This window comes from Nilaparvata lugens, chromosome Y (assembly GCF_014356525.2).
Source record: "Nilaparvata lugens isolate BPH chromosome Y, ASM1435652v1, whole genome shotgun sequence".
Classification (NCBI taxonomy): Eukaryota; Metazoa; Arthropoda; class Insecta; order Hemiptera; family Delphacidae; genus Nilaparvata; species Nilaparvata lugens.
In genome coordinates this window covers 4,096,869-4,121,555 of record NC_052519.1, presented here as the reverse complement: position 1 = coordinate 4,121,555, position 24,687 = coordinate 4,096,869, and the positions used below count along the sequence as shown (strand labels likewise).

Genomic DNA, 24,687 nt, shown 5'->3' with positions numbered 1-24,687 from the left:
AAATTCCTTCACTGAAAGCGTTCGAACTAAGAGAATGAGCACGCTCAACTTTTGTTATTAACAATAGAAATGAAGACTAGACTCTAGACTAGTGTCGATTCTATTATAATGAATTTCGACGACATCTCCTTTATTCTCCAAGGACGCTTCAGAACTGATTGTTACTCGTTTCTTTGGAAATGCTCTGAACTTTATTATTATTCTGGACTTTCATGCACAAAGTCTCTTGTGTCCATTAGTGATGAATTTTCTTTTAAAAAGTAAATTCGTATGGCTTTTGTTGGTGTGTAGTCTTTTGATTTAGCCGAGTTGTGATGACTGAATATGTTTCTCGTCGTTTTGACGCCCAACCAGAATACAATGAGCTTCCGCCCTTATTCAACACCTTAAAAGAAAGTACCTTATCCAATTTCGAATTCAATGAACAAGCGGGGTGGATGAGTATTGTATATAAATCTCATATTGAATGATGAAGATTTTTCTTTAAATAACACCAAGAATTGTTTGACACGACCAATGATACTGTAACCGGTGATATCTTTGTCTCATGACTTGGTTAATTTTCCAAAAAAATGAATATATAAGAATACATGTGGTTCGATAGACATTCTTGCAGTCTATACCACGGCTGCGCACCCATGTAAACTGAGGGGGTGTTTATTCTCTTCTATAATATTTATTGAAATTATACTGATATCAATAAATCTCTATTTCAATCCTTGATTGTTTGGGAGCTTTTAGTGGATTCGTTCATTCAAATGCACAGATTATCTAAATTGTCACCTAGTTTAGCAAGTAGTAACCACTTCCCTGGGAATATTTCCTCGATCCTAAATTCCTGGGAATTTCACATCACTAGATGTAATCTTAAGACTCGATAAGCATCTCCAGCGAGGAAAATCGAGTGAGTAATCTTCACGTCTGTGAAGTTGGCCCGGATGATGTCAGCCCTTTCAATGAAAATGTTATTAGTCGTTAGTTTAGCGTTAGTTTAGCTTTGTTTTGACAAATTTGACGTTTGTTTAGGTTTCTAAATACTGTAGACTACCAAATTTGAAAGTTTCAAATTTTCCGGGTCAATTTCACACTAGCCCGGAAATTTTCATAAAATTAGTTGAAAATAGTATAGATCGTTAGTTTAGTGTCAGTTTAGGTTTGTTTTGACAAATTTGATTAGATTTCTAAATAGGTACCTAATTTGGAAGTCTCAAATTTCCGTCCGGGCCAGTTTCACACCCCAGCCACAAATCTCAATACTCAATGGAATGGGTTAAAAACTGTGTAGATTGTTAGTTTAGTATTGGTTTTGACAAATTAGACTACTGAAATTTATGAAAAAATACATAGTGTATAGCTATTTCCCGTCAGCATAATTATCTCTTTATTTGTCAAAAATAGCTGTTCTGTTATAGCTGAGTATTCCGTTTTAATTCCTTGACTTATTTCAAGATTAGGGAAAGATTGATTCCATAACAAAATTGGATATTCCAATTTTCCAATATATATATACAGTCGAACCTCTGTATAACGAAGTCGATTATCCCGAGAAAAAATTCGCTGCAGAGAGATATTCGTTATTGAGAGGTTGTTCTGTCAAGAAAACTGCCATGATCTTATGTATCATGACGGTTGAACACAAACTACGGTAATTTTAGCAATAAATACAGTATATGTTGTCTGGTACACTATTTTCGAGTTTTAGTCCTTGCCTGATAATTTTGCAAGCTTCAAGAACTTCTTGATCTGACGGATTTTTCTCCACAGGTTTGTCAAAGCCATCATCATCATAGTCAGTTCAAAGGATTGAAATTTGTGACAAAAGCAAGAATGGGGAAGTCCAGTCGTTTACCTACCTGGTCTACAAATGACAAGGTCTTGGAATTCTATTTCCAGTAACTTTCATTCAATTTCCGACATGTGTTTCAACCTCTATTGACTGTCTACCACCTCAATTGTCTCTATTGACTGTCTACTATCTTCTTCCTACCTGAATTGCCATTATTTTTAGTCTATTGACCTTTCTGCTGAAACTAAACAATTTCTTGAAAATGACCGTCTGCTTCCTTTACACACTACATATTGTATGTTGAAGTCTTCTTCAACAGTATTCTTGATTATTATTATTGAGGAGAAGGAGGAGAAGTGGGACGAGGAGGTGAAGGAGGAGTAGGTGGAGGAGTAGATGAAGGAGGAGGAGAGGATGAGGAGGTGAAGGAGGAGTAGGTCGAGGAGGAGGAGGAAGAGGAGGAGGTGGAGTAGTTGAGGAGGAGGAGGAGGAGAAAGAGTAGGGTGAGGAGGAGGAGGAGGAGTATGTGGGCGAGGAGGAGGAGGAGGAGTAGGAGAAGCTAGAGGAGGAAGAGGAGGAGGTGGAGTGGTTGATGAGGAGGAGGAATAGTTGGAGGAGGAGGAAGAGTAGTGTGAGGAGGAGTAGGTGGGCGAGGAGGAGGAGTGGGTGGTGGTGGAGGAGGAGGAATAGGAGGAGGAGGATGCGAAGGAGAAGGTAGAAGAGGAAGAGGAGGAGTTGAGGAGGAGGGGGAAAACTGTGAACACTGTCCACAAGACAACACTGATTAGCATGACCATGCTCGTAGCACGGAGTGCCCTTTCTACTTGGAGAGTAGAAGAGTAGGGTATTCAAATAAATGCGTGGCTGTCGCCTTTTCCAGAAAATGTAAACTTCCTCCCACTCTCACAATCCATGGCCACGCCCTGCCATGGTCCCCCACCGTCAAGTATCTAGGTGTTACTCTAGACAGAAACCTTACCTTCAAACAACACATTGACGTGAAAATACAACACTGTCGTGTGCTGTTTGGACAATTATACCCCCTTTTTATCACCCCCTCTTTCCCCCTGAAGTTTCGGCTGCTCATATTCACAGCTATCATCAGGGCATACATGACCTATGCCGCCCCTGTCTGGTTCCCATACCTATCGAAGACCAATAGAAAACGACTATTTGGCCTTCAAAACAAACTCATAAGAACCATCTGCAACTTTCACTTTACAGTGAACAATAGGCTACTCTATTAATATGTCTCCACTCCCCAACTGATTGACTTCATTCAGCTAACATCAAGAAAACTTCATGACACAGCTCAATGTCGTGGCGTACATCAGTAAGGCAGATGTACGAGATACCACGACCAGTTCAAACCAAAAAGCCACTCCCTTTTCAACAATGGTGGCCAGACTGATGGTCAGCAACTTGACGTTAAGGTCACCATTGTAAACAGCTCGTATTCCCTGAGGTGAACCCATCTCCATCACACTTCTCCCAAAAAAGTTAATTTGGCAAAAAAAAAATGAATAAATTTATAAATAAATGTCAAATGAACAGATTTATACATGAATGAGAAATAGATAAATATTCGAAGATACAAATATATTACAAATATTCAATAATATATAATCCATATCACAAAACTTAATATTACAAAACATATCATATTATATCTTTATAAAAGAAAAAAAATAAATAAAATAAAATAAAATGAAAGCCAAATTCACTTAAGGTCTATTATCTAGGAGCAACCCAAAATTTCCAGTTCTGTTAATTCTATGAGCAGTCATGAGGCAAACCAGCCTAAGGCACTGCCAATTAGGGTGATTCACTCACCCTGTTCCACCCACAGTCAGTCCCTCGATAGCACTTGCTCACTAGCAGCCTTCCCATGAAGAGCCAGAAGAGACCACCAGCTGAGACCACTACCAGAGACCACTACCAGCCGAGACCACTACCGAGACCAGGAGCAGAGCAGCAAGCAGGCCAATGAGAGAACCATGGCGAGACTAACCGCAACCTGAGGTGTCTCCCTTGTCTACTACCCAGCCGATGCCTAGGAGGAACCGAGCCGGCCGCCGAATCCAGAAGAGGAGGGCCCTACGTCGGCTTTGTCACGTGGAGGAGAGGCTGAGGCTGTACACCGCCGCGCCAGCTGCGCCCCAAGACTTAGCGCCCCAGCCTAACAACTGGCGCGCGGTTCTGGATGCGCGGGTTGGGTTCCGAACCGACATCGGAGTGTGTGCAGCAGAAGCCTACGACCCTGCCTGCCTGGGGTTTGACCGAAGGCCCCTTTTAAATGAGGAAGTGGTCGAGGAGGTCCTCCCGGCGGAGATTAGGCACGACCTCTGGCTAGTGGATCACCTGGTCAGCCCTCTCCGTAGCCCGGGTAAACCAGAGTGGAGACTGCGAACCATTGACTTGAGCCCCTGCCGGCCTGCTCTCGCACCAGACAGACCTGCCCGGGACCCTCGCGCGGCGTGGTATCACGCCAGTCAATGACTACTAAACATCTAGCCTGCCTTGGTCCCTTTTAGGGCCACCAGCAACAATCTTGGTCCCTTTTCAGGGCTACCAGCAACAAACTTGGCCCTTTTTCAGGGCCACCAAAAGCAATTTTCCAGACAGTGGTAACAAACCCCTCACTCGACCCGACTGACTAGCCCAATTGATGAACAAGCCACACCTTCCGCCATATCAATAATTGGCACCTGCCAAAGTGGGGCCACTCACTGTATAGAGATACAGTAACCCGTTACCACTGTCAAAACTTTTTTTCCAAACAAAATGTCAACCTAAATTTTCAACCAAATGTATGTCTTAAATTTTTCATCTGAATGTATGTCTTGAAATTTTCACACAAAAAATTCAAACTTATTTTCTTTCAACAAAATGTGTCTTTGAATCTTTCAATTCAGAATACCTGTCTGGGAACAGGCAATTTCCCAGTGGCGCCCATAACACCTGAACATGGTAGCGACTAGTACCGGAGCCGGAGACAGTGGAGATACGACCACCGAAGATTCGATGCAGTCAACCAGCCAGCACACCAAGTCTACATTCGCCGGCTGGCCTGCACAGACCACCGGTCAAACCAACAGCAGCACGATGCAGCCGCCCGCTTCCACCAGCAAAACCGGGGCAACGCAGCCACCCGCCTTCACCAGCGAGCCCGATCAACCAACCACCCTGCAACCCAGCGCGCTGACCGTCAACCTGCCTGCTCCACCGTCAACCTCTAGTCACGCCACTACCGCAACCAGCAACATGGCCAACTTACCGGCTCCAGCCGTCAGCTACACCGGCAACCTCAGCCAGCTGACCAGCATAGCGACCCTGCTACCGTTCTTCCGCGGCAAGCTCCATGTAGACCCCATCACCTTCATGCGACAGTGCACCGAGCTGCTACAGGGTCACCACATTCCCAGCAATACCTGGGTCATGCTTCTAAAAGGGCAACTACAAGACGACGCCGCCGCCTGGTGGAGAGACTACGGAGAAATCGTCACCACCTGGGAACAGTTCCATGACCGACTTCAGGCCCGTTTCTCGGGAGCCCATAAAATCACAGCCGCTCACACGGAATTTTATGGCACCACCCACAAACCGAACCAGCCAGTGGAGCGATTCATCCGTCAGAAGCTCCAACTACAGCAGCGCTTAGGAACCAACCTGGCTGAAGACAAGGTGATCGCCCTGCTCATCGGTCAGCTGAGTTCCGAGCTTAGCACCCTAGTTCGAGCTGCTCGTCCCACGAACTATGAAGAGCTGATCATGATCGCCAACGACCTGGAAACCGACCTCAACAGTCAACCAAAATATAAGCCGCCTCAACCTACGGCATCCGCAGGGCCACACCATCGAGAGCCGCCGCCGAGGTTCAACTACAACCAGCTTCCTCAGTGTCATTACTGCCCGGCCAAGCATTTTCATCGCGACTGCCCAGAACTCGCAAAGGAACGGCAGGGAAACGGCGATACTGGAGAGACCCAGACTCCACCCCTCCAGCACAGGAAGTAGGAGTCCACTACACTAATGATGAGGTGCAAGACCCACAGCGCCAGCCTCGCAGGTCACCACCCCAACTATAAGCAATAACCATCACCGAACCGGCCAGCCAGTCATTCCTTGGTCACGCCACTGTGGATCCTGCCAGCGTCACCAAGCCTCCTTCCAACGTCACCGAAGACCCCTCACTCTTCTCGGCTGACGGAGACTCTTCACTGTACCTAGCAGCTGCACCTCCACGGGCTATCAAGAATGACCCAGTACCAGTCGTCACCCGGGTCACCGTCTCACAACAGCAACCGCGTCTGGCACACCCTTGCGCATCAACCACCCAGCCGTCACTCATGACCGTCTCACTCACAACGGATCGATCGCCTACCTGTCACGCCACTGTAGAACCCTGCTAGCGTCGCTAAGTCTCCTTCCAATGTCACCGAAGACCCCTTGCTCTTCCCGGCTGACAGAGACTCTCCACAGCACCCAGCAGCCGCGCCTCTACTGGCCCGCGAGAGGACAGCATCACCAGCCGACGATGAGGATGTCATCGACCACCAGCCTGGGGAGGAACATGCAGCTGTGACCCACACGCACCCGCCACCTACCGGGGTTGCTGTCATGGACGGAGTCACCAACACTGCCCTCGCCGCAGTTGACGACCAGGTCACCAATGCTGACCCAGCCGCATTCAGCCACCAGGTCACCAACACTGCCCCAGTCGCAGTCAGCCACCAGGTCACCAACACTGACCCAGCCGCCGTCAACCAGCCGGTTACCAACACTGCCACAGCTGCAGTCAGCCACCAGGTCACCAACACTGCCCTGGCTGCAGTCACCGACAATGTCACCAACACTGCCGCCCCAGTAGTCAACAACCACATCACCAGCCCACGGTTAACAGTAACACTGCAACAACACGCAAAATTGTTCATGGAGCAGATGCCACCCTCCATCACCACGGCCGCCACCATTACAATTCAACTCAACAGCTCAGAAATACGCAGCCAGCAGCCTAACCGATACTCACGGGAGAAACTGCAAATTATCGAGTCCAAAGTTGCCGCCCTCAAGGAACGCAACCCGGTAGAAGCCAGTGATTCGCCTTACAACTCTCCAATCGTCGTTGTCCCCAAGAAGGACGGCACATCACGGTTCTGCATCGATTACCGATGGGTGAATTCCATCACCGTTCCAGCCACGGCACCACAGATGACCCTACAGGATGTCATTCAAAGCCTGGGAACTCCAAAAATATTCAGCTCACTCGACCTATGGATGGGATACTGGCAGGTATCACTCGCACCCCAGTCTCGACCTTACACGGCCTTCACCACTCCCTACGGCAAAAAGCTACAATTTAAGGTCATGCCTTTCGGCCTACGAAATGCACCCAGCTGCTTCCAATCCATGATGAACAAGTTACTGAGTGAATACGTTGACAAGTTCTGCTACAATTATCTCGACGACACCATTGTGTACTCGGATACCTGGGAAGAACACTTACTACACTTAGCCAAAGTGTTTGAACGGTTAAATCTATACAATCTCTCTGTCTCAGCAGCAAAATGCCAGATCGGCTGCAAGCAACTTGAATACCTCGGTCACATAATCACCTCCGAGGGCAACCAAGCAAAACCGCAGGCTATCCTAGCTGTGACTTCTGCCCAACCATCCACCACCAGAAAGAAACTGCGAGAATTTCTCAGAGTAATTGGCTGGCTACGAAAATTTTTACCCAACACCGCTGACGTTTGTGCGCCTCTGTCTGAGCTACTTAGCATGAAGATGCGATGGAAATGGTCATCAACAGAAGAGACAGCTTTCCGCCGCCTACTAGCATTGACCGCCAACATCCAACCACTCTGTCGACCAGCTTTCTCCAAGACCTTCATCCTACAGACAGAGCCAGCAAGGTCTGTATAGGGGCTGTCCTATACCAAGAAATCAACAATGACCGTAAGGTGATCGCATATGCCAGTGCCAAGCTGAGCCACACGGAACAACAGTATCACAGTAACGAACAAGAGTGCCTTGCGGTTGTCTGGGCAATATAGCGATATCGCCCTTACCTGAAAGGCAGGCCATTCATACTCCGTACCAACAATGAGGTGATTACCTGGTTACAAACTGCAAAGGACAGCCGCGCCAAACTCACTCGATGGGCCCTGCTCCTACAAGAATTTGACTAAACCCTAGAACACAGCCAGGGTAAAGAGAATCAGTTCGCCGACGCACTGTCATGGCAACCCGACAACGAAAAAGTTGAGGAGACTAGTCAACAACTAGAATGAACCATGCCTCTCGACATCCTGCCAGTCACCAGTGAACCCGCTACGCTAGCAAGCATCGCAACCGAAACTGACCTGTTAGAAGAGATTCGGAAAGCACAGGCCACAGACTACCAGATCAACGCGCAGGTGCAACGATGGATGGAGATCGAACCCCGACCGTTGGAGGATCAACCGGGAACTGATCAAGTATTCCTCACCAGTTACTGCCTACACAACCGACTCTGGGAGAAGAAGACATGTGACAGTTGGCGAATAGTCATACCGCCCAACTTTCGCACCCGTCTACTGTTCCGCTATAACGACGATGATCTAATGGGACATCCAGGCTACGCCGAAACCTACCGAAACATTGCTACATACTACACTTGGCCCTGTATGGAGGCGCAGATAACCGCGTACGTTCAAAATTGCCTGCTGTGTAGCTGCTCAAAAGCATACAACCGGAATCACGAACCTACACAACGACTGCAATGGTCTACTAGACCATGGGAAACCGTATGTTTCGATCTGATGGGCCCCTACCCACTCTCCAAGCAAAGAAATCGATTCATATTGGTCATCACTGATTCTTTCTCCAGGTGGATAGAAGCCTACCCGCTGCCTCATGGCGACGCCAACACGATTGGCCGCACGATGGATACGCACCTGTTCCCCAGATGGGGATACCCAAAAATCCTACTCTCCGACAATGGCACTCAGTTTATGGGGAAACTATGCAACAAACTCTGTCTCAAATGGGGAGTCTTACACTACACCACGCCAATTTATCACCCCTGAGCCAACCCTACCGAGAGAAGGAACCAGGAACTCAAGAAGGGACTACGGATCCGCCTACAAGAACAACACCAAGAATGGGAGAACCAACTACCATCCGTGCTATTCACCCTGCAAAATCGACAGAACACGGCAACATGATACAGCCCCAGTCAAATCCTGTTTGGCCAAACCCTTCCACGGCCAGGGGAATGGAGCCACTGGCCCGAAAATCAAATCGAACCGCACAAAGACCATATCAACCAGCGTCTACACACGCTAACTGCAATCCAACGCGAAGCCATGTTGAACCAAGAAAATTATCTCAATAGGAAGGGAGACTCGATAGCCGAGACACAGCCTCATTACTAGATCGGCAACCAGGTGCTCACACGGAATCATCAACTCTCAAACAAGGCTCAGAAATTCCATGTGGGCCTAGCACCCAGATGGAAGGGACCATATACGGTCGCCCACAACCAAGGAGCTGTCTACTGGATCACCCGTGACAACGAGACCATCAAGGTGTATGAGACTCAACTACGCTTGGCTCCAACCACCGACCAGCAACATCTCTTGGAATAACAACCCACCTGTTGGGGGAGACCCTTCTGGTCTTATTTCTGTAATTATCGACCACAACCCACCTGTTGGGGGAGACCCTTCTGGTCTCACTTCTGTAAAATTATCACCCATTGGCACTTTTGTATATTTTGTAACATTGTATCTTGTTTTTTGCAATCAATAAATTCTCGCCGTGGCTACCTCAAACGGGGGGGGGGGGAATTGATACCTCCCTCGCGTTTGCTACCTTTCAGCCTGCCGCTCTGCTCTGCTCCCCATGCCACGCATCAACCAAATGAGTGGTTGACCCACCCGCCACCAGGGTGCACCTCAGTCGCCGCCACCCGTTCCTGCGTTTCCATTGGCCGAACACCGCCGGCCAATAGCAGCGCAGGTGAACTCAGGGACTGTGAATAAAAGGGGGCTACTCAGCTACCCTCGATAGCACTTGCTCACTAGCAGCCTTCCCATGAAGAGCCAGAAGGGACCACCAGCCGAGACCACTACCAGAGACCACTACCAGCCGAGACCACTACCGAGACCAGGAGCAGAGCAGCGAGCAGGCCAATGAGGGAACCACGGCGAGACTAACCGCAACCTGAGGTGTCTTTCTTGTCTACTACCCAGCTGATGCCTAGGAGGAACCGAGCCATCCGCCGAATCCAGAAGAGGAGGTCCCTACATCGGCTTCGCCAGGTGGAGGAGAGGCTGAGGCTGTACACCGCCGCGCCAGCTGCGCCCCAAGACTTAGCGCCCCAGCCTGACAACTGGCGCGTGGTTCTGGATGCCCGGGTTGGGTGCCGAACCGACATCGGAGTGTGTGCAGCGGAAGCCTACAACCCTGCCTGCTTGGGGTTTGACTGAAGGCCCCTTTTAAACGAGGAAGTGGTCGAGGAGGTCCTCCCGGCGGAGATTCGGCACGACCTCTGGCTAGTAGATCACCCGGCCAGCCCTCTCCGTAGCCCGGGTAAATCAGAGTGGAGACTGCGAACCATTGACTTGAGCCCCTGCCGGCCTGCTCTCGCACCAGACGGACCTGCCCAGGACCCTCGCACGGCGTGGTATCGCGCCAGTCGATGACTACTAAACATCTAGCCTGCCTTGGTCCCTTTTAGGGCCACCAGCAACAATCTTGGTCCCTTTTCAGGGCCACCAGTAACAAACTTGGCCCTTTTTCAGGGCCACCAAAAGCCATTTTTTCAGACAGTGGTAACAAACCCCTCGCTCGACCCGACTGACTAGCCCAATTGATGAACAAGCCACACCTTCCGCCATATCAAGATCCATCCTAATAATATTTCCTATCTACCTAATTATATTTCCTATCTACCTAATATTTACAACCTCTTCTGGAGATACGGTGAATCTGAAAAGATGAAAATTAATTATTTTTAAATCAGTTATTTGAATGAACACAGTAATATTAGTTTATGAGTCAGGAGTTCCTTACATCATATCATCACATGATTAGTCTGATTGAACCACATCTGTAGATTATCAATAAATATTTAGGACATATATATAATTATAGTAACATCACACTAAAATGCATACAAGTCAATAAAAATGCACATAGAATCCATAGAAAATATTTAATCGAGCATTAGCGAGTTTTTACTCTCAACTCAAGGCCAAAGTCGTTGTCCGTCTGAGTGAATATTCAACAATAACTTTTGAAAGATTTGATCAATCAACTTCAAATTATGAACACATACTCTTCGACTCTTTACAGCTCAGGCTCGTTGGACAACAAAATTTACCGACTCCTTCGTCCAATTTCAGGATATAACAAAAAAGACATTGAAATTGCTCAAGAAAAACATTTGTTGTTATTTATCATTAAGCCAGCTGAAGAATTCATTGCATGCAATTACTACAGTTTTTCCATTCATTGTCATTCATAACATCAGCTGAGGCTATTTGGGAGCTGTCACACAGACAGTCCTTCTTGGGCTGACACATGATTTCAGCTAATTTGCAACTTTTACATCAAAAAATTGATGAGGGTTGAGATATCAATGTGCGGTTTTCTCTTGGAACTCTGTATTGAAATCATGTATCTCACATGACCATCTTCTCATTTAAAAAAAAAATGAATTTCGATTCATATGAGGGACAAAGATGTTGAAGCGAAAGAGTAATTTTTCATTTCAAATATGATCCCCAATAAAACATCCTTCCAAATAATTCTTGTAAAAGAAATATTTAGCTGTTTTCATAATTTCAATCAACTCTGTATAATTAAAAGTTGCGTGTTTCAAAAATTACAATGCAACATTTCATGAGTGAGTTCTCCAACCCAGGATGTCACTAGTGCAGAGTTGGTAAAAATTATGGATACAGCTAAATATTTCTTCCACAAGAATAATTATTATGACATCAGGATTCATCGGGGGTCCCATTTGAAATGAATAATAACTATTTAAAAATTACTCTGTCGCTTTAATATAAATGATAATTCCCACATACTAAAATTAAGGTACAAGTAATATGTAACTTTTTGGCTGTCGACCATTGATTGTAATGGTTATCTTGCCAATCTGACTCTTACCTTCTCACATTACTTCTTCCTCTCCAGCGATGTCAAGAAGGAACCACTCATTCTGAGGCAGTGGCCTATTGATAATGTTGTCGGCACCATGAGCCACTGCACTCAGAAAGTGTATTATTGTGATCTCGCCGTTTATAAGACGACGGATCGCCTTCTTGACATCGTGAGTAACTTTGTCTTTTTTCGGTCGGTTGACCGCAATCTCTCTATGCACTCTAATGAGATTGTCATAGAAGGTTCTCTCTATTAACTGGAGCCTTCCTAAAAAGCAATTAATTCAAAGCTTATTACAAGAAAATTTTAAACAATTGCAAACTTCAAAGGACTTGAAATAACTACTGTGCTCTCATCAGTTGAACCACTTTTTCATTGATCTTGCAGCTGTGTATTTGATCAAGTGCAGATTTAATTGGCTTGAAAGCAGCTGAATGATTTTGAATACACATTTGTTTCATTAAAATCAAATACCTAATTATAATAATAATAATAATAATTATAATCAATTTGTTGCATGTTTAGTACGGTACGGTAGTGATTCGTAAACAATAATCAATTGTCAATTTATAGTATAGGAGTTTAAGATAAGATGAACATGAACTATCAGTGGGGATCTATACTTGTTTGTCAATGATTAGATGATACAACATCGCATGGCACTATGAGCAACACAGAATAAAATAAACCAGAAGGCATCCTCTATCTATTAATATCATGGACAGCCTATCTACTTTAATTGAATATCCAAGAACAACTCGAATTTAACAATGAATTCATATTGAACCAGTGTCCCCCCACTTTCGAAGAATACTTTTCATAGTATCCCACTCCAAATTGGCAATAGCCAAAGGGCTGGTTCTCCATCCAGAATCGCGCTTTGAAGAAAAAGAATGCTGGGGCGGCCCTTCTCAAACAAGCTAGCTAAACAAAAGTCTATTTGGAAATTCCTTCACTGAAAGCGTGCGAACTAAGAGAATGAGTACGCTCAACTTTTGTTATTAACTATAGAAATGAAGACTAGACTCTAGACTAGTGCCGATTCTATTATAATGAATTTCGACGACATCTCCTTTATTCTCCAAGGACGCTTCAGAGCTGATTGTTACTCGTTTCTTTGGAAATGCTCTGAACTTTATTATTATTCTGGACTTTCATGCACAAAGTCTCTTGTGTCCATTAGTGATGAATTTTCTTTTAAAAAGTAAATTCGTATGGCTTTTGTTGGTGTGTAGTCTTTTGATTTAGCCGAGTTGTGATGACTGGATATGTTTCTCGTCATTTTGACGCCCAACCAGAATACAATGAGCTTCCGCCCTTATTCAACACCTTAAAAGAAAGTACCTTATCCAATTTCGAATTCAATGAACAAGCGGGGTGGATGAGTATTGTATATAAATCTCATATTGAATGACGAAGATTTTTCTTTAAATAACACCAAGAATTGTTCGACACGACCAATGATACTGTAACCGGTGATATCTTTGTCTCATGACTTGGTTAATTTTCCAAAAAAAAAATAAATATATAAGAATACATAAGAATATATAAGAATGTTCGATAGACATTCTTGCAGTCTATACCACGGCTGCGCACCCATGTAAACTGAGGGGGTGTTTATTCTCTTCTATAATATTTATTGAAATTATACTGATATCAATAAATCTCTATTTCAATCCTTGATTGTTTGGGAGCTTTTAGTAGATTCGTTCATTCAAATGCACAGATTATCATCATTGTTAAATTGTCACCTAGTTTAGCAAGTAGCAACCACTTCCCTGGGAATATTTCCTCGATCTTAAATTCCTGGGAATTTCACATCACTAGATGTAATCTTAAGACTCGATAAGCCACTCCAGCGAGGGAAATCGAGTGAGTAATCTATAGATTGTTTATTGTATCATAATATTACATATATTTTGACTATTTTAGGTATAAATTTAATCGAAATCGTTGGAGCCGTTTTCGAGAAAATCGCGAAAAATCCTGTTGTTGACAACATTTCCTTCATTCTAGCCGTCATCTTGAATTGCATTTGATCGAAATTGTTCTTGTCAGATCCTTATAATGTAAGGACATTAAGTTCTGAATTTCAAGTCATTCCGTTAATTGGGAGATGAGATATTGTGTACACAGACGCACATACACTCATACACACACACACACACACACACACCACCACACACACACACACACACACACACACACACACACACACACACACACACACCACACCCACACACACACACACACACACACACACACACACACACCACAACACACACAACACACACACACACACCCCAACACACACACACACACACACACACACACACACACACCACACACACACACACACAACACACACACACACACACACACACACACAACACACACACACACAACACACCACACACACCACACCCACACACACACACACAGAACACACCACACACACACCACACACACACCACACACCCACACACCACACACACACCCACACACCACACACACACCACACACACACACACCACACACACACACACACACACACCACACACACACACACACACACACACACACACACACACACACAACACACACACACACCACCACACACACACACACACCACACACCACACACCACCACACACACAACACACACACACACACACACACACACACACACACACACACACACACACACACACACCACACCACACACACAACCACACACACACAACACACACACACAACACACACACACACACCACACACACACACACACCACCACCACACAACACACACACACACACACACACACACACACACACACACACACACACACACACAACCACACACACCACACACACACACACACACACACACACCACACACACACACACCACACACACACACACACACACACACACACACACACACATACATACAGACCAATACCCAAAAACCACTTTTTTGGACTCAGGGGACCTTGAAACGTATAGAAATTTGAAAATTGAAGCACCTTAATTTTTTTCGGAAAGCAATACTTTCCTTACCTATGGTAATAGGGCAAGGAAAGTAAAAAAACTGAGAAACAAACAAAATATACATTTTTCAAGTACTTTTATTAATAATCCAAACACAGTATTTCATATTCTTGGTAAGATAACTGAAATAGACTCTCAATCAATTTAATTTATATCGCCTCTCATTTGAAATTTATTTACATCATTCATTTATTTTAATAAACTATGAGACTAAAATAGGGAGGTAAATAGTGACAATTTATATAATATTCTCTTCAATGAAAACATGATAATTCATATGTGAACTGATCAATACCATAGTTAACTGGGTATAATATCATAGCCACCTCAATAAAAGGCCTGTCCTACGATATTGCAACATCGCAGTGTAGGCCTAGAATCAAATACATGATTGGAGGAAAAGATTATCAGCTGGTATTTTTAAAATCTTCACCATCATGTATTAGAGGTGGCTATGATAATAATTAATATACTCTCATATCATACAATTTCACATTATATTAGTACAATAGTATCACTCAATATTACTCTTTATATTATCAGAAATACATAGATTTTGTAACATTAGGTACATTGGAACAGTTTACAAAGATAATACTGTAATTACATTATATTGGTAGAATGGTGTTTCAGTGGTAATATAGTAGGACATCTATAATATCGATAAAATATTGACACTCATGTATTAGTATTCAAAAACTATATATTATAATTTATAAATATTTAGTAGTTATTGGATGAATATAGAGACTGTTCCCATTGAAAATTCGATTGAGTTCAAACGAATTAAAGATAAAAACGTCCAATTGTTAACAAGGTTTAAATATTTTTAGTTTTCATAGCTTTGGACTGGAAATTTGTGTTGAATTGTTAACGACTTGAATTTCACTTGACTTTAATTGTGTTTGACTTGAATTTGTATTTGAGTAAATAAGAAATATGAAGGATATTAGATTAGTATAGAGACTGTTCCCATTGAAAATTCGATTGAGTTCAAACAAATTAAAGACAAAAACGTTTGATTGTTGAACGAGGTTTCGAGAATTTTTAGTATTTATAGCTTTGGACTGAAAATTTTTTGTTGAATTGTATCTGACTTGAATTTGATCGACTTGAATTGTGTTGACTTAAATTTTTATTTGAGTAAATAAGAAATATGAAGGCGATATTCTATGGAACTGATTACATTATCCATTAAAATTTGGGTGAGGAACAATATATTTGGGCTGAGCCTTTTATCTTCTTTATTCTTCATTCTTTATTGATTGACACAATAAGTACATCATCAAAATGATAGGGAGAGAAAAAATAAGGTAACCTTGTGCTATTCCTCTCCCAAATTTAGATAAGGTTACTCATAGTCCGAAGTGAAATAGGTTGAGTCTTTTAGTTGTTTACTTCACAACATTTCAAACATGATAATTGTATTAATTTCCATTCTAAACATAAATAAATAAGATGGATGGAAATATTAGAAAGATTTTTTAGTACGAAAGAAAGATTTCACTAGGGAGAAATTCTATTTTCTTATTAGAATATTCGAATAAGAGCATTTCTAGAAGACACAACTGTCAACTCAACTATCTGACTTTAGATAATATTTTTTTACATTTATGACCCGTTTCACTCCTCACAAAACCAACATTAAGTTGGCTCTCCACTAAAATATTTTTGAAATCTCTCAACGCCCCCTCTCTTTCTATGTCGAGTGGGTAAATGTGTGTCAGCTCGGCTCCGTCTTCTAACAGATATTTCGTAGGGTTATACAGTTCAATTCACTAGATATTATACATCAAGTTATTCAGTTTCTCGAGCTAAATTCAATAGTGTAATTATATTTCTGATTAACTCACACTCTTTTTATTTATCTTGAAAAAACATTCCTAATTCTTCAGTTCACCTTCTCGCCTAGCCTATAAAAGTGTAAATCCACCTAACAGTACACGATGGTTCGACCGAACAGAGGCACGCTGAAGAATGAGGTCAATGCTCCAAAGCCAGGGCCAGCTATTTCTGGATCACTGTCTGAAGAGACACTCCGAATTATTCGACAGCAAATCGAAGAGTCTGTCCATTGTGCTGTATCAATGGCTGTGAAGTCAATTTTCGAGGAACTTCAGGCATTGAAGGAGGAAAACAAACAGCTGCAGGATAGAACTCGTGAGCTGGAGGTGTCTTGTCACCTGAAGGTCGACGACCTCGAGCAATATGGGCGCCGACATTCCATACGTATTTTTGGGATCCCGGAGAGCGACAAAGAAGACACGGACTTGCTGGCACTCGATGTCTTCAACAAGAAGCTGAACGTGCCCGTGACTCTGGCGGATGTAAACCGCTCTCATCGCGTTGGAAGGCGTCAACCACCTCAACAAGGGCAAGCTAAACCCAAGGATTGACCCATCATAGTTCGACTCTGCAGCTACCGGACCAGGAAAATGATCTTCGACGCTAAAAGGAAGCTGAAGGGTTCCGGCGTCACCATTCGCGATGATCTGACTGCGGAGCGTCTCAAAATCCTCAACGCTGCGGCCGACCGTCATGGGCACAGGAATGTCTGGTCATCCGACGGGAGGATTAAGATCTCTATCGGCGAGGGAGGATCCAAGAGGGTCCACACAGTCGAGAGGATGACCGACCTTCAAAAAATAAAGGTAAATTAAATCATTTCAGGATTCAATGACTAAGGTGCCCTTCACTACAAATAGGAAATTCGTATTAATAGATTTCACAGTAGATATACCTTGGCATTTCTCATGAGCTGGCCTTCTGTTCTATAATGAATCCTTCCACTGCTATTTATGATTATAATAAGGCAATTATTTCAAACTAGAGATCCACATTTGTTAATACTGATTATCTTGATATTAATTCCCAAAACTACGTTCAATGCATCAATACTTACTCCAGAGGGGACTAAGAAAATCATATCTCTATTCTTACTAATAATTACATCTCTTACCAAAAGTAGTTCCATAATTAATAATTATTTTCGAAATGCTTAATTCTTTATTATTCTTATTCATAATTAATAATTAAATCTATTCTTAATTCATAATTAATAATTATTTTCGAAATGCTAAATTACAAATAAATGGATGATTTACATACGTTATAGATATAGATGTAATCTATAGTATAGATAGTAATCTCTTCTATATTAGGTATAAATAATGATCTTCTACTATTGCCACAGCTCGAACAATGAAAGCTAATGTGTGAAGAGTTATTGATGGAACAGAGAGGGGGGTAGTCTGTTCATATGCTTATAAAGGCTGTGTTTCATTTAACGTTATCTTTGACATTCATCACTAAAATATTACAGTACTCAATTTACTACTTTTATCGTTATTGCAACTCCCAATAGTTAATTATACTTCTATCACTATATAATATTTTTTAAACTTCACCGTTCAATCCTATTTGAAACTTATCTAAAATAATCTAGCTCTTTCTCAAGCGTCTCCTCTACTTCTTATTTTTCTTTCTCATTTCTTGATTTTTGCAATGATGATTATTATCCTTTTCTATTCTTCTTCGTCTTCTTCTTCTCCTTCTCTTTCTTTTTCTTTTCTTCTTCTTCTTCTTTCCTTGATCAATTCAAGATCACAATACGATGTTCTATTTCATATTCTATAGTTCAGTTTCATAATTTCTTCTCAATTGTGCACATTCCTTCTTTCTCTTCTCTTCTTCCCCATTATTATCATTATTTTCCCTGTGATTTTTCCACTAGCTATCCAGCATGTTCAAATGTTTATTTCTCTTTCTATCTCTATTAGTTCTCTTTCTTCCTTTTCTCTTTCTATCTGATTACTTTCCACTAATATCCATACTTGATATTCGGTTCTTTCTCACATCAAATCATACTATTCCTCTTCCATTTTATGCAAATATTATTCATTATCAGTTGTATTATGTATCTTTTCTCAATTGATAACTTTCTTCGAAGATCTTTCGTTTCTCTGCTGGCTTTTTCTTCTCTTTTGCAGTTTTTAATGGATCCCTTTTCGTTCTATCTCCACCTTGAACACGATCTTCCACTACTGGATTCCATCTCTCTCTATCTCAAATTGGACTCGATTTTCCACCACTGGATTTCATCTCTGTCTGTCACCACTTGGACTCGATCTTTTCCACTACTGGATTCCTACTCACACAATCTTCACTTCGACTCGATCTTCCACTACTGGATACCTTCTCGCTCTACCTCCACTCGGACTCGATTCTTCCACTACTGGATACCTACTCGCTCTATCTCAACTTGGACTAGATCTCCCACTACCAACTCTTCCTCAATCTTCATCGTATTCACCATTAGGTGAATTATTCATCACCGTAACTCCACAGATCACAACATCTACATCTTATTGATGTGTTTAGTGAATTTTTTTGAACTAGTGTTTTTAAATAGTGAAGGGAGCCGAACTGTCAAGGCATACAGGATGCACTCGAATCAAGAGACTTTTTCATTTAGGTTAAGTTTTATCAGTTTCATCCCCATTTTCCTCGTCATGTGTCGTTCTGAGGTCGGTTCACGATTGGTCTGCTGCTTCCATGATGCCTCCCACTGACACGTCAGCTCGCTCGCCCTCATGTAGGTATGATTATTTCAATAATAATGATGATGACGCAGGTAAGTTTCTAGCAAATAAGCTCCACTCTTCCAAAAAACTTTTCAAGGCTGCTCACCTTAACGTCCAATCCCTCAGCTGCCACATTGATGAACTCAGAGCAATCTTCCGTTTTCAGGACTTCAATATAATTGGAATTTCCGAATCATTTTTGAAGCCTAGTATTTCATCAAATTTTGTTGCATTACCTGGATATAATCTTTTCCGGAATGATAGATTGAATAAAGCTTGTGGGGGTGTAGCAATTTATGTGAAAGATGGTATCAAAACAAAAGTTTTAATCACATCTAAACAAGAGTATTGTTCCAGACCAGAGTTCATGCTACTTGAATTATCCTATCTAGTACTGATAAATTACTCGTTGGTATCTGTTATCGCCCACCAAAAATAGGTCATTTTACAGATTTCGAAAGTGCCTTGCTTTCTCTTATGCCTTGTTATAGCCGTATACTAGCTATGGGGGATATGAACACCGACTTGAACATGACAAATCGTAACTTTGACTACTTTCAACTGACTACTATTTTCCAATGCCTAAGCATGACTATTTTACCTCTCGATCCAACTCATCATACTAATGTATCTGACACACTCATTGACCTTCTCATTGTTAGTGATCCTAACGAGGTTGTTCAAGCAGGCCAAATCCCAGTCCCAGCTATTTCTGGACATGATTTGATCTACTGTGTACTTTCCCATAAGATACCTTAGCCAGAACAGAGAATTATCACTTATAGAGACTTCAAAAACTTTAATGAAGCCGCCTTCCTGACTGATGTGGCTCAGACTCCATGGCATCAAATTGAAGCGTTACCCTCAGTTGATGACATGGTAGAGACTTTCGAGAATTGGACTTTGACTTTGTATGACAAACATGCACCTTATGTGACAAGGAGGATTGATAGAAAACGACGAGTACCGTGGATGACTGAAGACATACTTAAGATTATGGAACGTAGAGACAAAGCACATAGAAAATTTAAAAAGACATTTGACTTGGACAGTTTGATAGAGTATAGGAGCCTTAGAAATAGAGTTAAACAGGAATTACGGAACTCAAAGATTAGGTACTTGAATTCGTTTATGACAAACAATAGACAAGACTCTAAATCACTTGGCAGGGAATAAAAGAATTCGGGCTTGGCAAACAGAAACCGAATCCACAAATAAACTTACCATTGAACAATATAAATGACCATTTCGTTTCACACTCTAACCAACGCGACGAAGTTGTCATTGCTAATCATATCGATGATCTTGAAGAGCAGGTTACAAACTTAGATTTACCAATCACTGATCAATTTCATTTCCATCCAATCTCAGAAGAAGACACTTTCAGAGCAATTCAACGTATTCATAGTAATGCTATGGGTGTAGACAAAATTCCTATTAAATTTATCAAGAAGATGTTATTTGCTGTTTTACCAACCATTACATACATTCTCAACAAGTCACTTGAAGAAGGCATTTTCCCTGAAAACTGGAAGTTTGCTCTGGTTCGCCCTCTAAATAAAGTTCCATCACCCAATAAAGTTGAGGATTTTAGACCAATCAGTATTTTACCTGCATTGTCCAAAGTGCTAGAAAGACTCATTCATGCTCAAGTTGTAAAATTTCTAGACAACAATAGTAAGCTTCATAACTTTCAATCGGGCTTTAGAAAATTCCATTCAACTGAAACAGCTCTGCTCCGTGTCACTGATGATATAAGATTAGCTATGGACCAAAGAAAATGCACCATCCTCACCCTATTTGATTTTTCTAAAGCATTTGATACTGTTGATCATACAGTCCTCCTGAATAAGTTGGCTATTCTTGGTTTCAGTCACAACTCGTTAGTTTGGTTTTAATCCTATCTATTAGGTAGGAAACAATGTGTATCTGTCGGTGACAAAAAGTCTACTTGGAAAAACGTTATGCATGGAGTACCACAAGGTTCAATTTTAGGCCCTCTCCTCTTCACTTTGTATGCTAATGACCTTTCTTCCATTATCAAATTCTCCAGTTTCCATACTTATGCAGACGACCTTCAAATCTATTTAAGCTGTCCCATAACAAAAATTAATGGAACAGTTGGGATAATGAATCAGGATATCAATTCGATAGTGGAATGGACAAGGAAAAATGTCCTTAAGCTTAATCCCATCAAAACACAACTCATTATAATTGGATATTCTCGTCTTATAAACAATATTGACCTTGAATCGATTCACAAAATTAGTGTAGATGGTAATGACATTCCTTACTGTAGCTCAGTTAAAAATTTAGGCATTATTATGAATAGTACTCTTGACTGGTCAGAACAAGTGAACAAAACTTGTAAAAAGGTATTCTCAGCAATGCATGCATTGAAGAAAATGCACGATATTCTCCCTAGAAACATTAAATTATTATTGGTTCAATCTCTCATCTTCCCACATTTAATGTATTGTAATTCTGTTCTTAACGATATGCAAGTCACTCTGAATGATAAACTACAGCGTTGCCAAAATTATTGTCTACGTTTCGTCTACTCTCTCCAACGCCATGATCATATCACCCCAGCCCACATTGCTAGTTCAACATTGAAGCTTCCCAATCAAAGGCTTTTTCGAATAGTCAAGCTTGTTAGAGATATCTTAAAATACGGTAATCCGAACTATTTTAAAGATGATTTCAAATTTGTCTCTGAAGGTAGGAGGATAGATGCTTCACATACTAGAACCGGAGAAAGTACTTTAAGGATACCCAATCATCGAACTACTATTTTCACAAAATCCTTCTAAGTCAGTGCCTGTCGTGCATGGAATGCACTTCCTGCTTCTATCAGGTCCATCGAGAGCCGAGCGAGCTTCATCCTGACTTTAAAAAAACATCTTTTGGAAGAAATGACTGAAACTGTCCGGCCCTAGAACGATCACATAACAACCATCCCCCACCCATCCCACAAATACAAACCTTTAAACCTGTTATAGAACGAATTGTATTATATATATATATATTATATAAACTCATGTTATTTCAATTATCCACTGCATACTGCTGTATATTACTGAAAGTTGATTACCCTGATCTACTTTCAGCCTACTTCATTTTATAATCAATTATTTGATCTTATCTACCTATATAATTATTTAACTTTATAAATTTTCTGTTTTTTTCTCTTAAATATTCATATTGATTAAAACTTTTACAATATTTCCATTAATGAATAAATCCTTAGTTTGAATAATGAAATTAACGTTTTGGTAGAGAGTTAGTGGGGAGGATATTTTTAATATTCTTCCCGAAGAATGGACATTGATATGTCCAAGCTCCGCCAATTCATGTAGATGCATAACAATATAATTATTATCTATAGTATTATATTACAAATTGCGTTTTCATATCATATACAGTTCAATAATTATTTTCTTAGTCTATATCATGTAAATTCATCTATAATTTTGCTGTATTGTAAGCTATTGTATATAAGTGTATAAGACAGTATATATTGTAATCTACATAAATAAAGTACTCAATCAATCAATCAACGCCATCGTTTTGAGCTCGTTTTGAGCTGATTAGAGCAACTTTCATTTCGTTTTGAGCACCCACCGTTTTCGAGATGAGACGTTTCAAAAATTGGAGAGCAGCTCTCCACTTTTGTAATCGAAAAAACAAACATGCCATCGTTTTGAGCTCGTTTTGAGCTGATTTGAGCAACTTTTATTTCGTTTTGAGCACCCACCGTTTTTGAGATATGACGTCTCAAAAAGTGTGAGCCAACTTAATGCCAGCTCTCCACTTTTCGAAATCGAAAAAATAAACACGCCATCGTTTTGAGCTCGTTTTGAGCTGATTTGAGCAACTTTTATTTCGTTTTGAGCACTCACTGTTTTTGAGATATGACGTTTAAAAAATTGGAGAGCCAACTTAATGCCAGCTCTCCACTTTTCGAAATCGAAAAACTAAACAACCAACTTATGCCAGCTCTCCACTTTTCGAATCGAAAAAATAAACACGCCATCGTTTTGAGCTCGTTTTGAGCTGATTTGAGCAACTTTTATTTCGTTTTGAGCACTCACCGTTTTTGAGATATGACGTTTAAAAAATTGGAGAGCCAACTTAATGCCAGCTCTCCACTTTTCGAAATCGAAAAACTAAACACGCCATCGTTTTGAGCTCGTTTTGAGCTGATTTGAGCAACTTTTATTTCGTTTTGAGCACTCACTGTTTTTGAGATATGACGTTTAAAAAATTGGAGAGCCAACTTAATGCCAGCTCTCCACTTTTCGAAATCGAAAAACTAAACAACCAACTTATGCCAGCTCTCCACTTTTCGAAATCGAAAAAATAAACACGCCATCGTTTTGAGCTCGTTTTGAGCTGATTTGAGCAACTTTTATTTCGTTTTGAGCACTCACCGTTTTTGAGATATGACGTTTAAAAAATTGGAGAGCCAACTTAATGCCAGCTCTCCACTTTTCGAAATCGAAAAACTAAACACGCCATCGTTTTGAGCTCGTTTTGAGCTGATTTGAGCAACTTTTATTTCGTTTTGAGCACCCACCGTTTTCGAGATATGACGTCTCAAAAATTGGAGAGCCAACTTAATGCCAGCTCTCCACTTTTTGAAATCGAAAAAGTAGACACACCATAGTTTTGAGCTCGTTTTGAGCTGATTTGAGCAACTTTTATTTCGTTTTGAGCACCCACAGTTTTTGAGATATGACGTCTCAAAAATTGGAGAGCTAACTTAATGCTAACTATATAGTAAATCAAAAAATCAATTATAACTCCTGAACTAGAGGTGCTCAAAAAGTGGAAACCTGCACAAGAGTAGAGTTCCGTGAGAAGCTACTCTCAGCAGAAATTGACGTTTTGAGCCAACACAGTTCTCAAGTAATTCCCACTCATAGTATGTCTCCTGTACTATATGGTAAATCAAAAAATCAATTATAACTCCTGAACTAGAGGTGCTCAAAACGTGGAAACCTGCACAAGTGTAAAGGTCTATGAGAAGCTACTCTCAGCAGAAATTGACGTTTTGAGCCATCACAGCTCTAAAGTAATTCTCACTCATAGTATGTCTCCTGTACTATAT

At 41.5% G+C, this 24,687-nt stretch overlaps 1 protein-coding gene across 1 annotated transcript; it reads left to right on the top strand.

Moving 5' to 3' along the window:
- Positions 1-8,082: 8,082 nt before the first annotated feature.
- Positions 8,083-8,856, top strand: LOC120355197 (protein NYNRIN-like). Its single transcript, XM_039443529.1, has one exon. The coding sequence runs from the start codon at positions 8,083-8,085 to the stop codon at positions 8,854-8,856; it is 774 nt and encodes a 257-aa protein (XP_039299463.1).
- The last annotated feature ends 15,831 nt before the right edge of the window (positions 8,857-24,687 follow it).

What these genes read in the sequence shown, in the direction of transcription:
- LOC120355197 (XM_039443529.1), top strand. Translation starts at nt 8,083, where the DNA reads ATGCCTCTCGACATCCTGCCAGTCACCAGTGAACCCGCTACGCTAGCA.